At 40.8% G+C, this 24,885-nt stretch overlaps 2 protein-coding genes across 3 annotated transcripts in view; both read right to left on the minus strand.

Moving 5' to 3' along the window:
- The window catches only part of ubl7a (ubiquitin-like 7a (bone marrow stromal cell-derived)), a 1,205,533-nt gene that overhangs the window by 844,414 nt on the left and 336,234 nt on the right, over nucleotides 1–24,885 (minus strand). The window lies entirely within an intron of this gene.
- Nucleotides 1–24,885, minus strand: part of sv2 (synaptic vesicle glycoprotein 2) — a 93,909-nt gene that overhangs the window by 32,535 nt on the left and 36,489 nt on the right. For both annotated transcript variants that reach the window (XM_051920798.1, XM_051920797.1), the window contains exons 3-4: nucleotides 8,623–8,784; nucleotides 2,171–2,333 (exon numbers count right to left, since the gene is read on the minus strand). In XM_051920798.1, coding sequence (XP_051776758.1) covers nucleotides 2,171–2,333; nucleotides 8,623–8,784 — 325 coding nt within the window. The remainder of the gene's footprint in view (nucleotides 1–2,170; nucleotides 2,334–8,622; nucleotides 8,785–24,885) is intronic.

Raw genomic sequence — 24,885 nt, forward strand, 5'->3', positions numbered from 1 at the left:
GTTATATTTGACTAATGGTTAAATGTGTTTGATGATCAGAAATATTTTGTGTGACAAACATGCAAAAGAATAAGAAATCAGGAAGGGGGCAAATAGTTTTTCACACCACTGTATCTGTGTTGCGAGTTTTCACACCTTAGCGTCTTTTTCATGATTTGCACAAAATAATCACAATCATTGTTATTAATAAATATACTCACAAAAACCCACTACAGCTTTTTGGTAAGGTAATTCTATCCCAGGATGGGCAATTCCTTTCACAAGTGAAAAACTAAGGCAAACAGAGTACAGTGATCTAAATGTGTATGCAAGTGATTCTATTACAGAAATATAGACTGGAATGTGATGTTAGAAGTCATCTTTAATTTAGCAACATACGAAAACGCTGAGGGGTCACAATACTTTTGCAAAGCACTGTAATTGGTCACATGGTGTAGATTACGAAACATGGTCAACAAGCAATACAGTAACCATGATTCATATAGACACTTTATTTGGTCTTTGTGTTTCTCTAAATGCAACTGTAACTCTGTAACTATGATCACTTAGCTTTATCGAGCATGTGTGAGCAAAACATCTCCCCACAAAACGGTGTACAGTAATCCCTCCTCCGTCGCGGGGGTTGCGTTCCAGAGCCACCCGCGAAATAAGAAAATCCGCGAAGTAGAAACCATATGTTTATATGGTTATTTTTAGATTGTCATGCTTGGGTCACAGATTTGCGCAGAAACACAGGAGGTTGTAGAGAGACAGGAACGTTATTCAAACACTGCAAACAAACATTTGTCTCTTTTTCAAAAGTTTAAACTGTGCTCCATGACAAGACAGAGATGACAGTTCTGTCTCACAATTAAAAGAATGCAAACATATCTTCCTCTTCAAAGGAGTGCGTGTCAGGAGCACAGAATGTCACATAGATAGAGAAAACAATCTCTAGCAAACAAATCAATAGGGCTGTTTGCTTTTAAGTATGCAAAGCACCGCGGCACAAAGCTGTTGAAGGCGGCAGCTCACACCCCCTCCGTCAGGAGCAGGGAGAGAGAGAGACAGAGTTTGTTTTTCAGTCAAAAATCAATACGTGCCCTTCGAGCTTTTAAGTATGCGAAGCACTGTGCAGCATGTCGTTTCAGGAAGCAGCTGCACAAAAGATAGCAACGTGAAGATAATCTTTCAGCATTTTTAGACAAGCGTCCATATCGTCTAGGTGTGCGAACAGCCCCCCTGCTCAATCTCCATACGTCAGGATCAGAGAAAGTCTGCGCAAGAGAGAGATAGAGAAAAGTAAGCAATCTAGCTTCTCAGCCATCTGCCAATAGCATCCCTTGTATGAAATCAACTGGGCAAACCAACTGAGGAAGCATGTACCAGAAATTAAAAGACCCATTGTCCGCAGAAATCCACGAACCAGCAAAAAATCCGCGATGTATATTTAAATATGCTTACATATAAAATCCGCGATGGAGTGAAGCCGCGAAAGGCGAAGCGCGATATAGCGAGGGATCACTGTATAATGAAAAATGTGAATAGCCACTACAAACAAAAGCTTTCACTTGTGAACATGATTTTAACAGCCAGACTCCTGCCCTAATTAAATTACAAGTTACAAAGTTGTAGCATGACTGGTCATCATGGTAACATTATTTTCAGATGGTTGAAGAAAAAAAATTTACATAATTAATCTTCTGTACTGAAGGACAAGACATTCACTTAAGACTTTTTTGTTCTCTAACCACATTTTTACCCTGTGCTACTGTTTCATATTTATGTTTTTGTTAGTTATCACACTACACTTTATTTCTTATAAAAGTATACAAGCATACGTATATCAGACATCAGAGGATGTAAAAATTAACTTTTTTTGATGAAATCCAACTCAGAAAATGTGAACTAATTTTATGTAGATGTTCAATATGGTGAATCACTGACATGCATAAAATGAAATAATGTATTGTTCTCAAAATACAGAATGCAAAAAATAGATACAGTATTAAGTGGTTGTAACAGAACAAGATGCAGAGGGCAGAAAGATATGGAAGAAGATGATCCACTGTGGCAACCCGTAACGGGATCAGCCGAAAGAAGAAGAAATATTAGAACTTCTTGTTCAGAGAAAACCCTGAATGAGTCAGGAGAAAAGACTGGCGTCTGTAATTAAATTAACAATCCTTACCCAATACCACTGATAAACCTCAATAGTAGAAATAGCCAAAATGTCGTCGCCAAACTGGACAATGCTGCAAACAATCCATTTATAGCCAAAGAGAATGCCAGGATTTTCTGACGTCCATTTTTGTCAGCCAGATATCCCCAAACATAACCTCCAATTGCCATGCCTATAATACAAACAAGGTTATAAATAGTAAAAATGTCAATAAGAACACTCTTTAAATCAAGCACTGTATATTAACTCATTAAACATACAGTACATAAACAGATTATCACAAAAACATTGCAATGGCCAATTTTACATAACATCACTCACCGGCCACTTTATTAAGTACATCTGTTCAATTGCTTGTTAACACAAATATCTAATCAGCCAATCACATGGCAGCAGCTCAATGTATTTTTCTGCATGTAGACATTGTCAAGACGACCCGCTGAAGTTCAAACCGAGCATCAGAAAGGAAATTTAAGTGACTTTGAATGTGGCATGGCTGTTGGTGCCAGACAGGCTGGTCTGATTATTTCAGAAACTGCTGATCTACTGGGATTTTGATGCACAATCATCTCTAGGGTTTACAGAGAAAAAGGGAAAAATATCCAGTGAATGGCAGTTCTCTGGGCAAAAATGCCTTGTTGATGTCAGAGGTCAGAGGAGACTGGCCAGACTGGTTCGAGATGATAGAAAGACAACAGTAACTCAAATAACCACTCATTACAACTGAGGTATGCAGAAGAAGCACCTCTCAACACACATCATGTTGAACCTTGAAGCAGATGGGCTACAGCAACAGGAGACGACACCGGGTGCCACTACTGTCAGCTAAGAACAGGCATCTGTGGCTGCAATCTGAATGCACTCACCAAAATTAGATAATTGAACACTAGAAAAACATTACCTGGTCAGATGAGTCTTGATTTCTGCAGCAACATTCGGATGGTAAGGTCAGAATTTGACGTCAACGACATGAAAGCATAGAACCATTTTCTTGGCACACTTTATTAACCTTAGTACCAAAGGAGCATTGTTTAAATGCCACAGTCTACCCGAGTATTGTTGCTGACCACGTCCATCCCTTTATGGCCACAGTGAACCCGTCTTCTGCACCATGTCACAAACCTCACATCATCTCAAACTGGTTTCTTGAACATGACAATGAGTTCACTGTATTCAAATGGCCTCCACAATCACCAGATCGCAATCTAACAGAGCACCTTTGGGATGGTGGAATAGGAGATTTGCATCATGGATGTGTAGCTGACAAATCTGCAGCAACTGCCTGATGCTATCATGTCAATATGGACCAAAATCCCTGAGGAATGTTTCTAGCACCTTGCTGAATCTGTGCCACGAAGAATTATGGCAGCTCTGAGGCAAAAGAGAGTCCAACCAGATACTAGCAAGGTGTACCTAACAAAGTGGTCTGTGAGCGTATATACGCTATGGTAGGCCTTGGTTGATAATTAAATTTCATGTGTCTACTTATGTATATCAGTCTTAATTTTTAAACAATGACAGCAATAATAGCTCTCTTATCAGCTAGAAGACAGTTATTAGTGCTGAAAGACTGACTAATTTCGTAAGAAATTCAGTTAATAAAAAAACAGGGTCTTCATTTATTAGCCTGTTTTTAAAATAAATACAACAGCAATCAATGTACTATATACTGTATGTATATATATCTTATATATAAACATCTACGCGTGGTAGTGTGTGTGTGTGTCTGTCTGGCCCAGAAGTGAGAGGTGAAGTCAGGGTAAGGGCTCCACCTCTGTGGAAACGGACAATTCGCTTAGCCACCAATAACACAAGCAAAGCCAGCATGTATATATATACTGTCTGATGCAAGATTGTGATGTCCAAGCCTACCTTCTCATTGAGCAAGTCACAGATTCGACTGCTGTGCTGTGCTTTTTATTGAAAGGTTCCCCAAAACCCTTCCTCTAAAAAACTGGAGCATAGAAGCTGCTTGACCTTTCAGTTAAGGTCAGAGTCAGGTGAGCAAACTAACCAGGTTGTTTATCTAATTTCTATGTCTATGTGAAACTTTAACAGCAAAGGGAAGACTGTATGTCCTGCAGTGGGTTGGCACCCTGCCCAGGATTGGTTTCCTGCCTTGTGCCCTGTGCTGGCTGGGATTGGCTCCAGCAGACCCCCGTGACCCTGTGTTCGGATTCAGCGGGTTGGAAAATGGATGGATGGATGGTTTACGCCAACTTTTCAGATTGTAGTTTGTGTGTCAAATGAAGATAGAAGTTACAAAATTGACTGTGTACTGCATCCTATTATAATAAGGAGGCGCAAGCAGATCCCAGCAGCGTCAGCTTACTACCCTGGGATTTGATACCTGTTTATAAAGCTTTGTGAGCTACAACAGAAAAAAAAAATGACATATACAGTGAAACCTCGGTTTGTGAGCATAATTCGTTTCGGAAACGTGCTCGCAGTCCAAAGCACTCGTATATCAAGTGAATTTCCCCATAAGAAATAATGGAAACTCAGATGATTCATTCCACAACCCAAAACTATTCATACAAAAATTATTAATTCAAGATATAAAGTAAAAATACATAAAACAAATTAACCTGCACTTTACCTTTGAAAAGAATCACGGCTGGTTTGAGTGAGTTTCTAAACTCTTGTGGGATTCCACCCAACGGGACGACACACGGAAGAGCGTCCCAAAGTAATCGCAGTCTCCCAGCGCTGTAGCAGTTCGCCGTAAAAGCGAATCCAAAAAGATCGCGGACATGCTATAAGCGCCTGCCGTCGATGGGTGATACAAGGAACAAGGAACATTATACATGCGCAGGGCACAGTACTACTTGGCCACGACCCTGCCTGACTGCTGTGTCTGTGTATAGAAGTGTGGCAGATCCCGCTACAATAAATAACCGCGCTGTTGCTGTTTCAAGCTGAATAAAGCTGGTGTCGCTAAAGTACTGAGACTCAACCTCGTGTTTTTGGGCGCATGACAGGGACTCGCATGTCACAGCACACATGCATGCACACACACAGTCACAATGCTGTAGTAAACAGTATACACTTATACGGATGTTGGCTATATTAGTGAGGCACGCCGACTCAGACAGAGAATAGGAGACGTTTGCCCACAATCCCGCAGCGAGAGTGAGAGAGAAGAACAATCAGCTCAGTTGTAATCACATGAGGCTCAGCAGACAAAGCGTATACATACTACTCGTATTGCAAGACCTCGCTCATTTATCAAGTCAAAATTTATTAAAGATTTTAGCTAGTCTTGCAAAACACTCGTAAACCAAGTTACTCGCAAACCGAGGTTCCACTGTATTAGCATACCACCATCTATCTACTCCTTTCAATATACTGCAACATGTGACTATCTTTAATTTATCTATTTAACGTTTCTATTGTAATTTTAAAAGACAAATTTTAAAAGTCGATATGGAATACTGTAAGGTTATTATAGTTAACGAAAACTAAAATCAAAACTGAAACTATTATTAAAAAAACATTTTCGTAAACTGAAATAAAATAATTAACAAAACCGAAATGAAAAACTAAAACTAAACAAAACTATTAAAGTAGCTGGAAAGACTAACTGAAACAAAATAATAATTTACTAAAATATTTTGTTTTTATTTTTGAATGAATATTCTTGCCTTGTAAGTTTTAACTCTAAAACAGAAAGTCATCCACCACGAGCCGCCCGCATATACCGTAGATACTCGCGTATTAGTCGATCTCGCAGATAAGTCGAGTGTATTTTTTAAGCCGAAAATTACGAAATTTGTTATGACCCACGTATAAGTCGAGGGTAAAACTAATTATAAATAATTATAATTATGGCAATTGTTAGTATCTTCTGTTGGCGCTTGGGCATGGCCTCTGAAGCAGTAGCAGGAGCAGATCAATTTGGAGCCATAACGAAGGGCTTAACTATGCACAAAGATAAACACAAAAGAGCACAAAAGTTAACTCTTTACACAGCGAAACACGTTGATGCTGAATGAGCGAGACGAGACTTTCTGGTTAATGCAGCGGAATCGAATTTGGCGCTCCGTCACTGAGCCAATCAGCACACAGGAACTTAACTGCATGCTCTAATTGGGTAGCTTCTCAGCCATCCGCCAATAGCGTCCCTTGTATGAAATCAACTGGGCAAACCAACTGAGGAAGCATGTACCAGAAGTAAAAAGACCCATTGCTGGCTTATAATTATTAAATTGTGTTGCCCCGTGGATAAGTCGACCCTGTTTTTTTGAATGAATTTTAAGGCATAAATTTTTCGACTAATACGCGAGTATCTACGGTATTCATCCAGTGAACAGTGGCTGGTGACAGAGGGCGGCTGTTCACACAGCATTTGCGGTGACAGAGCAAGCTGAGTGCGGGTGTATAAAGCATGAGAAATAGAAAGCGATTTGCGTGCCCCCTTTCCTTGTGTTTGTTGTATATCAAGATGTACATCAAACGGCTGAAATCAGAATGTGCTGGTCAACAAAACGGTTACCATATGAACAGAAAAATCACGAGTAACGTTTCAGTTTATTTCTAGGTGTCTGCTTTTTGTTGACAGCAATTCACCTGCCACTTCGCACAGAAGAAATCGTTTTTACTTTCTCATATACGAAGTATAGAGAAAGTATAGTAATCATGAAACTAACCAGTGTCCAACAATACTGTTTTTTGGAATTGTGTGTGTACGCGCACGCATGTACTGCATGTGTGCATCTGTTGTGTGTGTGTAAACACGATAACTCAAAAATGCAACTAGATAGATGGATGAAATTCGGCATGTGGTTGTTACATCAGAATTATAGATCTGTACTAACTTTTGGGCCAAATCCATCACCCAGAAGTGGTATTTTACCTGAGCACATGCTCGATTTTTTTTTTATTTATACAGCTGCAGAGTCTGATTTATTCAACTTTATTTTTATAATAATTGTTCAATATATTATTAATTGGATTTGTTGTTGAAGGTTCCTTAATGTACATAATATAAAAATATAATCATTGTCTTGCGGTTTACTCCTTAAATATCCATCCCCATATCTGAGTATACAAGAAAGTCGAGGGGAGAGTACTCCCGATTTTTGAAAATAAAACAGCACTGTTCGAGAGACTGACTAGGTCATCATACAAGATCAGCATATTGTTGCTGACCAATCACTTTTGCTTTAAAAACATTGTTTAACAACGAAGCAATACAAACAAAGGTAGAGAGTCTGACAAGTGATGAAAAACTAAACATACTAATGGGTTTTTGTATTTATTCCATATTTATTAATTTATCATTTTTAGTTCATATTCACAAACTCAAAATACCTGATATTGTGAAAGTAATCCATTAGCAGAATTATATTTTAAAATATTTGTCTCCCTTTTTTCAATGTTTTTCTCTCTCAAAATAGATAGTTGAAATATCATATTCTTTTTGTTCTTAACATCAGCCTTATCATACATTTTGCATACCAGAGATTTTTCCTGCCTTGCATCCAAACCTTCTGCGGTAGGCTCCAGATTTCCTGCAATCCTACTCTGGGAAAACAGGTTTAGATAACGTATATGTTGTTCTTAATCTCAGACGCTGTCTCTGTTGTTTTATGCCTGTCCGTACTCCAATCACCTGCTCATTATGGGTTTCCTGTCCTTTATGGTGGTCTATTCAAGACTCACTACCCCTAACCTTGACACAAACACGCTTGTTGTTCTTTGTTTCTCTCAATACAGCTACGTGGGGTCTGCACACTCATTCAAGTCTAAGAGCCCTGTTCTTCCTAAGCCCCTGTGATTTTCATGAGAAAATATTTGAAAAATTGTAAAACTGTGTAAAATTGTTCATATTCAGTGTCTAGTTTTGATTGGTGGTTTTGTTTTTGTCTGATAAAAACAAGCATAGATAGTAAACCAGGCAGTGTAGTAAGCTTCCACTAACATTAAACTCATATCCAAATCTGTTAAGTGTACAGTTCTGTCTGATTGTGACACAAAACTAACTCCGTAGGCACTCCATGCCATAATTACTAAAACTAAAACTGAAACTAATATATATAAAAATAAAATAGAAATGTCTTTGTGAAATAAAAACTAAACTAAAACTAAAAATACACGATGAAGGAAAACTAAAACTAAACTGAATTTCCAAGTAAGGTCAGAAAAAATATAGACATATAAACTAATACAAAAAGGCAAAACTATAATAACCTTGCAATACTGTAACTGCATGGTGGGATAAACTATTGCTTGAATCAAGCATAAAACAACATTTATTTATATATCATATTTTCATATATGAAAGTACTTCAAAGTGCTTTACAATATTAAAAGCTAAAAATAGATATAAACAGAAAGTAAAAACTAAAGAACTTAATAAAGTATTTACAGCATAACCTAATATCAGAACACACTTGCTGTTGGATAACAGAAATGATATAAAAAATGCAAAGCATTTAAAACGCTATGTTTAAACATACCTAAAAAGGTGCTGGCTATAAGGAAGCCCATGTCAGATGATGTAAGTTGCAGGTCACAACGAGCAGCAGGAAGGAGGAAAGACACACTGAGTATTTCAATAGCATCACTTGCATTAGCCCAACCACAGACAATCAGTAACCATCCATGAAATAATCCAAAACCTGTTGATGAGGGAAACACATAAAAATAATTAGTATATGCTGCATTACTATTAAGGTATCACTGGCTAAAACAAAATACACAAACTCTAGCCAGAACTTTAAGATTCACAAATGACAGAACTGAAAGAGCACAACTTGATAACTGGAGCAAAGTTAACTATAAATGTGCAGTAAATGAGCAAATTTACAGAATGTCACTAAGCAGTAGTGGTGGTGGTAAATTGATACTAAAATTTTGACCTTGGTACTGATACCAAAACGGTTCCAAGGCAAATGACAGGCAACTCCAAAATCCCCCATCTTCCACTGCCCTCCCTGGTGTGCCACACAATTATTCATCTCCCTGGTGCACAAGTTTGAGAGACAAGTTGACGTTTACATCTGGTACTGAAATTCCTGAAATACTGGTACTGTACTGTTTTAAAAATTGTTTTTTCTGTACTTTTCCAGTACCAGTATACCGCACAACCCTATTAAGAGGGATGCTTGTTAAGCATGGGTGTGTGTATCAAAGGACAAAATGGAGTAAACATGGATATGAATTGCCGAAAGCAATTTGTTAAAAATTTTCTGCAAAAATAAAAAATTCCTAAAGTTGTAACTGTACTTTTGGCTTAAAATGAGAACATTTACTAGAAGACAACTTAATGTTAAGTGTGATATTTGAAGTGTAAAAAATTATTTTAAAAACTAACAGTTTCTAAAGTAAAAAGTATACATACATGTAATTTACATTGACTGGAGAAGACAGTTAACACTTTATCTATATTACTAAACAACAGTTTAATTTATGCACGGCGGACACACCGAAGCACATGCGCACTGCGCCGTGGCGCCCCAGAGTCAAACGCAGCGGCTTCCCAGAGTCAGTAGGTGGCGCCCAAACAACACAACCTGTAAACTAAACTTGCTGTAATCCACTGTGCCAGCAGAGGCAAAGGAGTCATGGCTCCAAATGGAAAGAGCTCAACGATTTGTAATACAAAACCGAGCCTGTAGTTCCCAGAGTCAGTGCATGGCGCCCAAACACCACGACCTGTAAACTACACCTGCTCTAATCCACTGTGCCAGCAGTCAGTGTGTGTAAGTTGGAGTATGCTTCCTAACAGTAAACGACTTCTACCTAATGACACAGCCACAAAACAACAAAGACGAGACCACATGGATAAAAACAATACACGGAGGCTAGGAGTCACGGCTCCAAATGGAAGGAGCTCAACGATTAGTAATACAAACACGAGCCCGTATGGATAAAAACAATGAACGAAGGCGCCCACACAAAGAAACCGCTTTAGTACAAATATGTTTATTTAATTAAATGAAAACTTTACCATGGCTACAACCTCTGAACTAAACCTGAGGTAAAGCGTGCACGCCAGGTTGTACAGCCGCCCGAACGCGACCGCCCACACCACCGCACCGGACGACACAGCCATAGAAAAACAAAAAAGAGACTGCATGGATAAAAACAATAAACGAAGGCGCACAGATGAGTCACAGCTCCAAAAAGAAACCGCTTTAGTACAAATATGTTTATTTAATTAAATGAACTTTCCCAGGACGCACACACCCTCCATGATATTTCATCCCTCCAAGTATCGGAGGGAACAGAAAGTGATTGCCATTCTTGGATTTGCGATTCTTTCGAGAATCGCGGGCTTGCTGGTATGTAAATACTGCCTGCTTTCATTTTATGTTAGACAAAACTTACTTAATAAGCCAGATACATATGTGTGCTTTCTTTAACTCAAAACAACACAAACTAAAAGTTGCAACTCTTAAACATATGTAAAAATGAAACGGAACAGACAATCCTGCATTTAATTAAACACAAGAATAGTTTAAAAGGTACTGAGTGAAGTGTGCATCACCAAGATTTTGCTGACTGAATGGTTGTTTTTTTTTTTTTTTTTTTTTAAGTCAGAGTGGTAAAGATTTACACTTGTAGTATATCTTAAGCCTCTAAAACTATATTACTTCTTTACGTGATTTAGTAAATGATGAAGAGGCCTGCACAAGAGTAGCAGAGCTCTAATATTAACCATTATATATGACAAGCTGTGTAAGCCCGTGCTGTAAAAAGCATGGGGTCCTAGAAACTATTGAAATCGTCAGAAAAACAAAATTAAATGTAGAGATGTCAGGTAATTCAATGGAACTACTCTGGGCGTCTCTCTCCTAGGAGGATTCATGTTGCCGACGTGCTCGCGTTTGTGCATTAGCGGCTAGGCACTTTGTCTTTCTTTGGAGGTTTCCTTCTGCCGATGTGCTCGCCTCGCTTCTGTATTAGCCGCTAAGCGAGTGACTTTTTCTTTGGAGGTTTCCCTTTGCTGACATGCTGGCCTCGCTTGTGTATCCTCGGAGGTGGAGCCCTTACCCCGACTCCACTTCTCACTTCCGGGCCGGACAAACACACACACACTTCCATGCATAGACGTTTATATATAAAACAAGATACAAGTTCTATCCTTGTCATCTTAATATTAGGATTTGTCCAGTATTGTCAAAATAATTAAAATGCAATTGGGAGGACAATACTGAAATTTGTGACTGAAAATATATACAGTGGAACCTCGGTTCACGACCATAATTCGTTCCAAAACTCTGGTCGTAACCCAATTTGATCGTGAACCGAAGTAATTTAACCCATAGAATTGTAAACACAATTGATCCGTTCAAGACCATATGAACTGTATGTAAATATATTTTTTTATTTTTTTTTTTTAAAGTTTTTAAGCACAAATATCGTTAATTAAATCATAGAATGCACAACGTAATAGTAAACTAAATGTAAAAACATTGAATAACACTGAGAAAACCTTGAACAACAGAGAAAACTAACACTGCAATAGTTTGCGCTATAGCGCTACCAACCGCTGGCTAAAAACACTTTTTTTTTTTTTAATGAGTTTTAAGCACAGGGAAAAAAATGAACATTTGAAAAAAATCTGTAATTTAATAAACCACCAAGAAAAGTAACATTGCAACAATGCACGCTAGGAACCGATCGCTGTAAACAGAAGTAAAAATAAAATCAAGCTCAGTGAATTCTTTAACTGCCTTCTCTACCTTATGTGTCCAGATCTCTCTCTCTCTCTCTCTCTCGTGCGTGTGTCTCTCGCGCACGCGTGTGTGTGTGTCTCTCTCTCTCTCTCGCACCTGTGTGTGTCTCTCTTGCGTGCCAGTGTGTCTGTCTGTCTCTCTCTCGCCTCTGTGTGTGTGTCTCCCTCCCTCTCTCTCTCTCATATGTATGTATGTATGTGTCTGTCTGTCTGTCTCCCTCCCTCTCTCTCGTGTGTGCATGCGTGCGCGTCTCCCTCCCTCCCTCTCTCTCTCTCGTGTGTGTGTGTCTCTCGTGTGTGTGTGTCTCTCTCTCTCTCGTGTATGTGTGCGTGCGTCTCTCTCGCGCACGCGTGCGTGTGTGTCTCTCTCTCTCTATCTCTCGTGAGTGTGTGTGTGTGTGTCTCTCTCGCGTGCCAGTGTGTCTGTCTCTCTCTCGCCTCTGTGTGTGTCTCCCTCTCTCTCTAATGTGTGTGTGTGTGTCTGTCTCTCACGTGTGTGTGTCTCTCACTCTCTCTTGTGTGTGTGTCACGCTCTCTTGCTCTTGCTCGCTGCACAGGAAATGCACAGGGAGAGACTGAACACGTACAAACCGAAAGGGAAACTGGCTTGTTTGTATACCGAGTGTGTGGTCGTGAACAGATGCAAAAGTTTGGCAAACTTTTTGGTCGTAAACCAATTTGTACGTGTACCAAGACGTTCGTGAACCGAGGTTCCACTGTATTCACATTTAAATGCTGGGCACAAAAACAAGTGTCAAAAGTGTGCAGACTGATTTAATGTTTGCGCAGGGTAAGGATTTGTATGTAACAAAGTCTGATGATCAGTTTCCATTTCTGTTCTTACACAGGAAGACCACAACCCAAAAGACAACCCCTGAACTAACCTCTAGCCTTACTGCCTTCCAGTTCCAGGACTAAAAGGTATCAATCAGACTAGTATCAGAGGCATCAAAGGCAGAAGTAGGAATTGCACAGGACCCTCACCAATTGTGTCAGTATAAATAGCTTAAGTGGCATAGTCACTGGCACAGGAGACACCATGGTCACCTGTGACATGAATGATGGCTCACTTGGCAATAGAAACTGGCAAAAAAAAACCCTAAACTGTTTCTGGAGTCTTCAACATAGCATTTCTTTACATAAACAGTAAAAGCAGTATTGTCATTGGACACATCACCAGGTACCTAACATTATTAATGAAAGTGATCTTGTAAGAAGAACTAGTCCATATACTAGATAGATAGACAGACTGATAGATAGAGTGAGAGGTGGCCGGCAGTTTATCCCGGCCAGCTTCCCCAGGCCGCTAAATGGAGTCCTCCCTGCAGCATGGAGATGCCCCAAATTCCCGCAGGGCATCATGGACAATGGAGTTCGGATTTACAGCCCTGCTGGATACCGTGGGGGCCGCCAGGGGACGCTGCAAGGAGGACTTCTGCATACAGTGTGCCGGCAAGGGACACGTGACCTACCCCGAGGGATTCTGGGAAGGAGAAGGTCCATGTCCTGCTGCGTTCTACTTCGCCCAAGAAATGACGGACTTGGACTTTCCGAAGAGGAAGGGGGAGGCGAGCAAATCATCGCTCACCCCACATAAAGGTAAGGAGGTCCGGGAAATGACTGATCGGTCTGCCGATATATTAAAACAGGCGGATCACAGTCAGCCGATGTAGGCACCACGGACTTCTATAGAAAACTCCAAATCCCAGCCACCATTGCGAAGCCCAACAGAGCACATGCCAGGAGCAGGCGTGCTCATTGGCTCATGGCCGGGAGGTAGGGCTAATGATGGCTCGAGCCTACCTCCGGCCGATTCAATTAATAATATGGATGTGTGGGAGCTGGAAAAATTACTCCAGCCCGTGCATAGTTTTTTGCAGATCACGATGACAATTAAGAAGATCGTGGAGGAGCTGGGAGCAGCGGCCGAAGCACCTTTTAAAAGGTTAGATGAATACCTGTGGCGATTTGGTCGGGAGCCTCCCGTAATGGTTAATTTGGCAGTACAGGTAAGTGTTACTGGTACCATACATGACAGAGGGACACAGAGTAAAATGGGCCCGCGATTAATTAGTAGTGGGTGCCAAGTAACCTCAAGCCCTACAAAAGAGTCTGGTATGATGACCGAGTATCTGGGGAAAGGATCGATCAAACCGGAGCAGCTGAACAGTAATGCCTCCCGGAGCTAGGTGATCCTGAAGACACCGACACCGGTCATCTGTAAATCAAAAGGGGTTCAAACAGCAAAGGGTCTCTCTCTTGTACATAGAGAGACTCAGACTGTGAGACAACCCCAGATTAAAAGGGGAGATCCCGAAAGACAAATGGGGGTTTCCTGATAGAATAGAGTAAAGAGCAGTGAGTGGGGCTGACGACCCATCCTCGGTGCAGAAAGGGGCGGAGCCAGCATTTCCAGCTTGTTTTCAGTCTCGCAGAGTGAGAATATCGGGAGGTTGGCGGCTGTGCTATGAATGCCGCCGGCCGGGCCAAATGTGGTGAAATTGTCCAAAGAGAACCAGGGAGGAAGTGAAACATTTGTACAGTATCTCCCCACTGTTCCTCCGTGCAGCACGGAGATGCCCCAAATTCCCACAGGGCATCATGGACAATGGAGTTCGGATTCACAGCCCTGCTGGATACCGTGGGGGCCACCAGGGGACGCTGCAGGGAGGCACAGGGATTTCTATTCTCCCTATAGCCTGGAAGTACTTCCAAGTCACGGGGACAGAAGAACTGAAGTACTTCCTGGCTGAAGAAAAAAAAAAGAGTTTTCATCTGAGCTGGAAATGCTATGGAAACACATGGACTGAAGGACACAAGCACTTCCGGCTCAAGGACTATAAAAAGGACTGTGGAAAACCCAGCAGACCAAGCCAGAGTTGGGAGGAAGTGCGACAGAGCTGCTGGGTGAAGTGGAGGATTTGAGTATTGATTTATTGATTATTATTGAGTATTGTGGAGGTGGAGGTGCTTTGTGCACATTTTTGTAATAATAAATTAATTACTGGGACTTTTACCTGGTGTTTGGCGTGTTGTCTGCAGGTTTGGAGGTGCGACAGCGCCCCCACTGTCACAATAGATAGATAGATAGATAGACAGCTTTGAGCTGTTGGTGGGAGTAACATATAATCAGATCTGCCCAGTTGTGCCGCAGGTTTACACTTAAAGGTATCCACAAATGGAAGATGCTGATGGCAGTGTGTTATTTCCAATGTTCCCCTGTTTGAAGTCACCTGCATTCTAAACTTAAACTGCTTCAACATTAGAGTGTTGGTAACAGAGGCAGTAACATTGATGAATTCAGTCAGTTTTTAATGCGTCTGGATTGCAAATTTTAGTTCTAGTTGTAATATTCTCCCATACCGTCAAATGCTGGCTAGATATAAGGGCAAATGCAGGATGTTTATAAACTACAAAATTATTTCATAGAAAGCTCTCTTACTGTGTGTTGTGAAGACCACAAAAGTCATACAATTCCTACAAAAGGCAATTATAAAAACAACCAAGTTCCAGTACAGAATTCAAAGAATGGTCAGAAAACAGAGCAAAAAAGCTCAGGAATCCAGAAAAATAACAAAAATGTCCTCCCTGTGTGGAGTTTGCTCATTCTCTCCACGTCTACTTAGGTTTCCTCCGGATACTCCTGTTTCATTCTGCAGTCCAAAGACATGCAGGTTAAGTGGTCTGGCAATACTAAATTGGCCCTAGTGTGTGGCTGGGGTGTGTGTGTTTGGTGTGTTTATGTGTTTTTGCCTGGTGATGGACTGGCTCCCTGTCCAGGGTTTGTTTCTGACTTACACCCAATGCTGACTGGGATAGGCGACAGCACCCCCCTGTGGCCCTGTTCAGGACTAAACGGGCATGAAAATGACTGAGGTGACAAAAACACAGCAGAGTATAAGAACACTCGCCATTCCCTAGCACATTTAAGATGAACCACTAGGAGAAACCTGCGCCTTTATAGGGCTGAGGACAGTCCCTGACTGTGATGGGCAGGTGGCCCCACCTTTTGGGGGAGCCACCTACAAAAAAAAGGCATTGATACATAGGCACAATCAAAGTCTAAATCAAAGTTCCTACTCCTATTGGATCTATTATCTTCCCAAATTAACTTTACAATCAGGTGAAACCAAGACCAAACCATGAGATCCTGTAAGTGTAGTTTGTACATTTATGTGGGATTCATCTGGGAACTCTGGCCAGGCCCTGCTACAGATACATAGCCTAATTTATCAGGTAATTGTATGCTTAGACTAGTGAAACACGTGGACCTCTGGTTCTTACAGGTCCCTCTCACTACAAAAGGCTTGATATAAACATCTCCATGCCCATTGTTTACAAATATTAGTATTTACACCTGATGATGAATTCTAAATACATATGTACCGTGTTCGGGGGAATTCTCAATAGATGGACTTACTTATGTTGATACATTCTATAATGGTACAATGTTACATTCATTAGATGTTAGGGCCTCTTTGTAACCTAAAAATGGCACATTTGTAACTTTCAGGGAACTTTTGTAATATGAGTCAGGCACTTTTGTAACATGCCAAAAAAAGTGCATTTTGTATCCTGAAATGGTGACATTTAATCAAATGTTTAGCTGTACAGGTTTGTTGTCAACCCCCCTCCTACCACTCCTTTACATTTATTTTAAAACCGATTGTCCCCACAGTAGGCTACAGCTCCCAATGCCCTCATACTGAACAAAGATGTCTCATATAATCAATGGACTGGTGCCATTAATAAACCTTAAGGATGAATTCACCCAGTATAGCATTAGATTAAAGCGCTCTGATAACTTGCAGTATGTATTTTGATTTATTTTTTTCATCCTACTCTTAGTATTTCTATTTGATGTATTCTGTATGCCTGTACAGTACTCTATATGATGTTCGTTCATTTAAAGTTTGAATATTTTTGGGTTTTTTCTGCTCACATTAGTCATTTAGGTCTGTTGTGTAGTTGTACTCAGTTCTGTATTGTTGCTGCATGTTTATTCAGAAGCAGATCATAAATTTTTATCTTTTTGTATACATATTACTAACCGAGAATGCTAAACCGGATGATGGACGCAGGCACATCCGGCCATGGGCCGTAGCTGCAAAAAGACGTACTGCGCAGGCGCAAGAAAGGGCGGATGGGATACACACCAAGAGGGGGATTTAACAAGCCCCTGGAACACAAAAAAAAAGAACACAAAACCGCCCCACACACCCTACAAGCAACGGACGGGACACACACAAAGAGGGGGATTCAACAAGCCCCTGGAACACAAAACGAAAGAAGACGCTCGCTCAACAACAATCCTCACCCACACACCCCCCCCCCCCCCCCCCCCCAATCAATAAGAAGTGACACCCAAAGCCACATATCTAAAGGAAACGTCCATATTAAACATACGTCATCTCAAAACCTTCACACTAGGCAGCATAGGTGGATCTCATTAAAATAAAGCACTATTAACCGTTCAAATGGAGAAAAGGCTCCATATTAACAGTGAGTACGATCCTACTAAATACTTATCCATATTTCGCACGCTGAGGAACAAACAAGTGATGCATACACGGTCACGGGTACAAAACTATTCGGATCGGATAACGGAACAAAACACACGAACACGAATGAAACAAAAAGAATACACGGCGGCGCATACAATGCGCTTCGGAAAATACGTGAGAAAAAATGTCTCGGATCAAAAAACGCAAAGCTCAAGTAACCCCGTTACAGAGACGTGCCCAAATGAACAGACACATTGAACGTAGATGCATACAGCGCGCGTCTCAAAGTGCTGCATCAAAACAAGCACGATTTCAAAAGAAAGAGCTCGCGTCTCAGACATACAAAAAAGGGAGCAAAGCAACGCGCATATGACCGGCCAGAAAACAAGCAAGCAAGACTCCAAAAGCAGAAAGCTCAACTGACCGACATACAAAAACGGACAAGGCACGATACAAACAATGCACGACGTAGAGTGAAACGGACTTTGCGCAAAGCGGAGGCGGATCAATTAAAACCCAAAAATAGCGCGTCACAAATAATGGACATGCAACAACGCGGCACTCAAACACCACAAGCAAAACATGCCCGTCGGAGACATCAACGCCAGACGTCTGCTAAACGCTTACGCCAGTTGGCTGACAACGCTTTCAATAATGAGTCCACTATTGAGGAAAATTCATTGGGATTAATGAATGTCATTTGCAATCATTGTCATTCACTTAACTTCACAGAAGAAACAACTGGCAATACAAATAATGAATTTACACGTTGTTGTCAAAAGGGGCAGATTAGACTGCCTCCTTTACATTCATATCCGGAATATCTACAGAAGCTTCTAACTAAGGATGTGCCTGAAAGTAAAAACTTTATGAACTACATTAGATCCTACAATAGTTCATTTGCTTTTGCATCTACCAGAGAACATAACAGGACACCAAAAGGCAATGGCCCATACTGCTTTCGCATATGTGGTTAACACAACGCACTATATTATGTCCAAAAAATATTAATGTTAATCACATTATTAACCAGGTCATTTCATTACTTCCTGGAGAGACACGGCTCTTTCTAAGCTCTGACAAAGTTGACTCTGATGACGACAATGAACATCTGAATTTCCCATTAGAATATTTGAACACTATTAACCCGGATGGATGACCACAACACAACCTTACCCTTAAAAACGGAACAATAATCATGCTATTAAGAAACCTTAACACTAAACAGGGTTTATGCAATGGCACACGGTTAGTCGTCAACACCATAACACACAATGTTATTCAAGCAACAGTTCTTTCAGATTCACATGCTAACAATACTGTTCTCAGTCTTGGAATTGACCTTACGAGTTCTGACCTAGAATTACCTTTTGCATTGAAACACCGACAGTTCACCATTAAACCTGCATTTGCCATGACCAGCAAAAAATCACAAGAACAAACCATGGACAAGGTTGGCATCTACCTCTCTGAACCCGTTTTTGGACATGCACAACTTTATTTTGCCTTCTCATGTGTTCGACGTTCATCTCACAATAAAGTTAAAATTAAAAATGATCCATGCCAAGGAAGACTCATTCAAAGACAAGACACCATCTTTACTACTAATGTTGTATACAGAGAAATATTCCAATAAAACATTACTCTATGCCAAACACTCTATTTTGTATTTATATAGGCATCATCCAAACCTGCACACTATTCTATATCTAATTCATACATCTCACTCTTTGTCATGCCCCAACGCCAGGGGTTGGCGAGCGAAGCGAGCAGGGGGCGGAGCCCCCTAGTTGTATTATAAGGCATAGTGACAGTAGATTAAATGACAGAACTGCACAGGGTTGCCCAGCTGACATTGGACTGCAAGAAGCAAGCCCCCTGTGAGAGTGGAAGCAGGCATGATGAGGCTCTCACTACCAACTGAGTACTTTTACATGTTACTGTACTTAATAGAAACTCACAGGCCATGGCCTTCCCAGTCAATGTGATTTTTTTTTTTTAAATCAATAATCAGAAGACAGAAACACTGGAAGAATATCACAGACCACTGACCAAACACTACTGTTGTGGTCCCGAATTCCAATGGGTGGTTAGTGGCCCACTTTGACCATTTATTCCTGAAAGTTTGCAGTTATTTGATTTGCAGGTTTGTCTCTGTCATGTTTTCATGTCCCCCATATGTTTGTATGGCTTTTGGTACCACACTGCTGTGACATGCCGGTCATTTTAAGTGTCCCTTCAAACTGGAACAGCACATCTGACTGAAGGTGTCGCTGGCTGCCCTGTCTGTGACTGCTGAATGGACGAATTCTGGTGCTTTTGATGCTGAGTGGGAGGGAATAAGCAGGACAAAAATAATTTAAGTATTCAATAAAGCATATACAGTAATCCCTCGCTATATCGCGCTTCGCCTTTCGCGGCTTCACTCCATCGCGGATTTTATATGTAAGCATATTTAAATATATATCGCGGATTTTTCGCTGCCCTGCGGGTTTCTGCGGACAATGGGTCTTTTAATTTCTGGTACATGCTTCCTCAGTTGGTTTGCCCAGTTGATTTCATACAAGGGACGCTATTGGCAGATGGCTGAGAAGCTACCCAGCTTACTTTTCTCTTTCTCTTGGGCTGACTTTCTCTGATCCTGACGTAGGGGGATTGAGCAGGGGGGCTGTTCGCACACCTAGATGATACGGACGCTCGTCTAAAAATGCTGAAAGATTATCTTCACGTTGCTATCTTTTGTGCAGCTGCTTCCTGAAATGACATGCTGCACGGTGCTTCACATACTTAAAAGCTCGAAGGGCACGTATTGATTTTTGATTGAAAAACAAACTCTGTCTCTCTCTCTCTCTCTCTCTTTGTCTGCTCCTGACGGAGGGGGTGTGAGCTGCCGCCTTCAACAGCTTTGTGCTGCGGTGCTTCGCATACTTAAAAGAAAAACAGCCCTATTGATTTGTTTGCTTTTCTCTCTCTCTCTCTGACAGCCTGTGCTCCTGACACGCACTCCTTTGAAGAGGAAGATATGTTTGCATTCTTTTAATTGTGAGACGGAACTGTCATCTCTGTCTTGTCATGGAGCACAGTTTAAACTTTTGAAAAAGAGACAAATGTTTGTTTGCAGTGTTTGAATAACGTTCCTGTCTCTCTACAACCTCCTGTGTTTCTGCGCAAATCTGTGACCCAAGCATGACAATATAAAAATAACCATATAAACATATGGTTTCTACTTCACGGATTTTCTTATTTCGCGGGTGGCTCTGGAACACAACCCCCGCGATGGAGGAGGGATTACTGTACACTAATAATGATTCACAATGCATTAGATAAAATGCTGAATTTTTCTTGAATTTAAATAGAGACGCGTCTTTTGATGTGATTTACACATGAAGTGATGACATTCCCAGACCATCTTCCAATAAAGATTGTTTTTTTAAAACAGGAAAATATTTGCTATTTCACAATTCCACATTTAGGGATGAACTTGTCCTGCGTCCTGTGTAAATGTTTTTAAAGCGGATCCACTGCTCTTTGTTCACACCTAAAAGCTTATTCCAGTTTATTCCTTTCATGCTCTGCCACATCTGTTTCTCCTCGCTCTTTGAAAACACTGAGAATTGTACAATATGCTGGTCACCTGACCCCAGTGGTCCAATCACATGCACTCCCTCAATTCTATCTGATTATTACAAACTGCAGACAGGCTCCCCCCTTACTGATGGCTTATTATACAGCCACTGGTTACATCAGTTAGTTAGTTCATATTAGTAAATTAAATTGGCGACTGCACAGTGGGGGGTGCATTGGGGGGATTTGGTCTATAACACACTCCTAAAATAAGGCCTCATCTCTGAATGCTTTCCAGACAAATCCAGATGACCTCACTAAGGTGGGCTCGTCGTCCAAATGAAGAGGCCTTGAGTTTAAACTCTGTTTGACAAAATGAGCAACACCCCCGGCCCCCCTTTTCAGTTCTGTCTGTCCTTCCTGTTAAACGTCTGCCCCTCCATGTCCTGCTCATCCCCATCAGGTTTCTGTTATTGCTGTAATATTATAATTCTGCTTAGCTACATATTATTACAATTTATTTATTTTACTGTCATTATTAATAGCATTCAGGTAAGCATTTTAATGTGTTGCTTATTTGAGTTTTGCACTTTAACCTTGGGTTAGAATTTACGTTACTATGCATTCTTATTTCACTGCTGTTCATGTTAGAGAATTTAAATACAATATGACATCATAAACCTTCTGAAATACAACAAGCAGATCTGCATGTGCGACACAATCAAGTCAAGGCTGCACAGTAAACACACTCTATAAACAGAAATGATAGGAAAATAATGATTTACATTATATTTTATTTTTAGCAAATAAAATAATTTTACTATATAAACAACATATAGCGTTACTTAAATAATATTGTTTTTTGTATAGAATGACAACTTCATCTTAGCGAGACCGTTTACATTTAATAAAACAATAGCAAGCATAAAGGCCCGATATTGAGGTATTCTAATATGGCAGACATCATGGAGAGAATTTCTCAAAGCCAACATGAAACAAATGCCTTTAGTAGAGACAGTATGGTGATTATAATCAGAAGATTTTAATTCTTATAATGTTAATGTGGAGAATAAACTGTAGAGTAATAAATGGCTTAACTTGCAGTATTAATAGATGAGTAGTTAGATGTCAAGCAAAATGACCCCTTTTATTGGCTAACTGAGCCACACATACATTACATTACATCTTGCCTGAAGAAAGGGCCTGAGTTGCCTCGAAAGCTGGCATATTGTATTCTGCTCAGTTAGCCAATAAAAGGTGTCATTTTGTTTGACTCTCACTACATTCCTAATGGCCAACACCCTAGTACTACAGTATTAGGTGTGCAAAAGAAATAAAGTTGTCATTGTCTCCATGTCTTTGTATATTTTTCACAACATTATGGAATTTTGCTGTCACATCATGTGACACAGGGTGGCATGTTGGCACAGTTGTAGCGCTGCTGCCATGCAGTAAGGTGACCAGGTTTGCCATTTGCATGTTCTCCCCTTGTCTGTGTGAGTGTCCTCCAGGTGTGGCAGTTTCCTCCCACTGTGCAAAGACATGCAAGTTAGGTGAACTGGTGATGCTAAACTGGGCCTTGTGTGTGTGTGTGTGTGTGTATATATATATATATATATGTGTGTGTGTTTGTGTTTGCCCTGCAATGGACTGGCGCGCTGCCCAGGGCTTCTTCCTGCCTTGTGTGCTATGCTAGCTGGGATAGGCTCCAACTCTATATGAGATCCTGGTCTGGATTAAGCGGGTTACAAAATGACATGTCATCATGTGACACAGCTGTGTAGATCACATTAATCAGAAACTCTGATCTTGTCCAATGTGTATGTGTGTGTGTGTGTGTGTGTGTGTGTGTGTGTGTGTGTGTGAGAGAGAATACATCCTGGTATTGACAGGCATCCCATCTGGGTCTGGTTGCTACCCTTCCTGCCATGCTGCAAGGGTAGGCTCCTGCACCTTTGCTCCTGAACTGTACTAAGAGGCCTTTTAAAGTGAATACATGGATGAATAGATGGATTTCTTTTGCTGATAAGTTGGGCAGCATGGTGCTTGCTGGGTGGTCTCACTGCTTTACAGATCCAACAACCTGAGTTTTATTACCACACCTAACTGTTGTACATGTGAACTCTGCATGTTCTCCCTGTGTGGAGAATTTATCCTCCTGTTACAAAAATACAGGCAGGTTAAGTTGATTTATGACTCATAATTGGCCCCAGTATATGAATGAGTGGGTCATGCGTTAGACTGCCACCTTAACAATAATAATAATAATCTCATATATATTTCTCTTCTGGTTCATCCTGCTTCCTCTTCAAAACTGGTCCGGCCCACACACAGCATTTCTCAATTCCTATTCCTGCTCTTCCAAACCCTTCTCCACGCTGCCTGAGGCCACCCATACACCCCTACGCTGCTTTTCTCGATTCCTATTCCTCCTTTGGACTACCGTGTTCCCCGCTCCTCTCTGATGACCCCATTGGTGTCACCACCTGACCTTTCACTTCAGCCATGTGTGTGCCTGGGAGTCTTTTCCGTAGCCTACTACAGGAAGGTACTCTGTCGACCATTGGCATTGGTTTCACTCCTTGCTATTCGTTTCGCTCCTTCCTATTTTTCTTATACCTCGACGGTTGTTTCCTAAGCCTTTGTTATAAAATGAACGACAGTATCCCTAATTTCCGCCAAATACTGCCTGTTATCTTCTGTGGTTCTCGAGCCCTCACCGTTGCCTCTTCCATCAACAAACACAGGCTGTGGAATGAAATTAAAGTCCTAAAACTCACAAAAAATATGACAGCTCTCGAAAGTGAAACTCAATTTGTTCAATGGCTTCTTCAAGTTCGGGAAAGTAAAATTAGAGACACAGCAGAACTACCTTCTCAATGTTTACCACAACAACAAGACCCAGTTGCTCAACTTTACGGTGATATTAATTTCTGGACTGTGACTCCCCAAGAACTTGCTACAAGACCAATACTGAACGTCACAAACGACGATTCTCTACATATTAACAACAAAGTTCTTGATCTTATACAGGGTGAAAAAGTGACCTTCAAGAGTGTAGATACAGTAGTCAGTGATGATCCTAATGATCAACTAATGTACCCACAGGAGTTTTTACACACCCTCACACCAACTACCATGCCTCCCCATATCCTTCATCTGAAGGTGGGAGCTGTAGTTACGTTCCTCTGAAATATTATGCCATCAAAAGGTCTCTGCAACGGAGCAAGACTCATCGTTAGCCGAATACATACAAATATTATTGAGTGCAAACTGATCGCTATCCAAAATTCTGAAACAATCTTCATTCCCAGAAACTCTCTCCTTCCTTCCGACACCAATCTCCCTTTTAAATTTAAACGCACAAAATTCCCACTCACACTCGACTGCTCCATGACTATCAACAACTCCCAAGGACAAACGTTTACAAATTTACAAATGGTTGTTGTTAATCTACAACAACCAGTCTTCAGCCACGGTCAGTTGTACGTGGCTTTTCCTAGGGTTAGATCTTTTGACTCATTCTGTCGTCTCCACCAAAACACCAATTCACAACTCCGTCTTTCAAGAAGTATTTATTTCCTCTTGATTTCTGAATTCCTTTCTCACCGTTTTCCGTTCCTACTCTTACACCGCCGTTATGCTACGGCGGGCGTCTGCTAGTACATTTATATAGCGCCTTTCCCATGCTCATGGCACTTGTCCAGGATTTGAATGTCTGACCCTGAATTGGATTAAGTGGATTTGAGAGCAAATTATGTGTTATGTTAGTTGTCTGAGAGTATCTGTAAGTTACCAATAAATAAATACATCATAGTATTCTTAAAAGTAATAGAAAGATTAAACACACTTTTGGAAAAAAAAGAATTAAAAAAAAAGATCTTTACATTACTAACACTTGAAATTATAAATATACAGTACATGTTTTTGCCCAATAATTCCTGCACTGGAAATCCACATTCAGTTTATAA

Source organism: Erpetoichthys calabaricus, chromosome 17, assembly GCF_900747795.2.
Source record: "Erpetoichthys calabaricus chromosome 17, fErpCal1.3, whole genome shotgun sequence".
Taxonomy (NCBI): domain Eukaryota; kingdom Metazoa; phylum Chordata; class Cladistia; order Polypteriformes; family Polypteridae; genus Erpetoichthys; species Erpetoichthys calabaricus.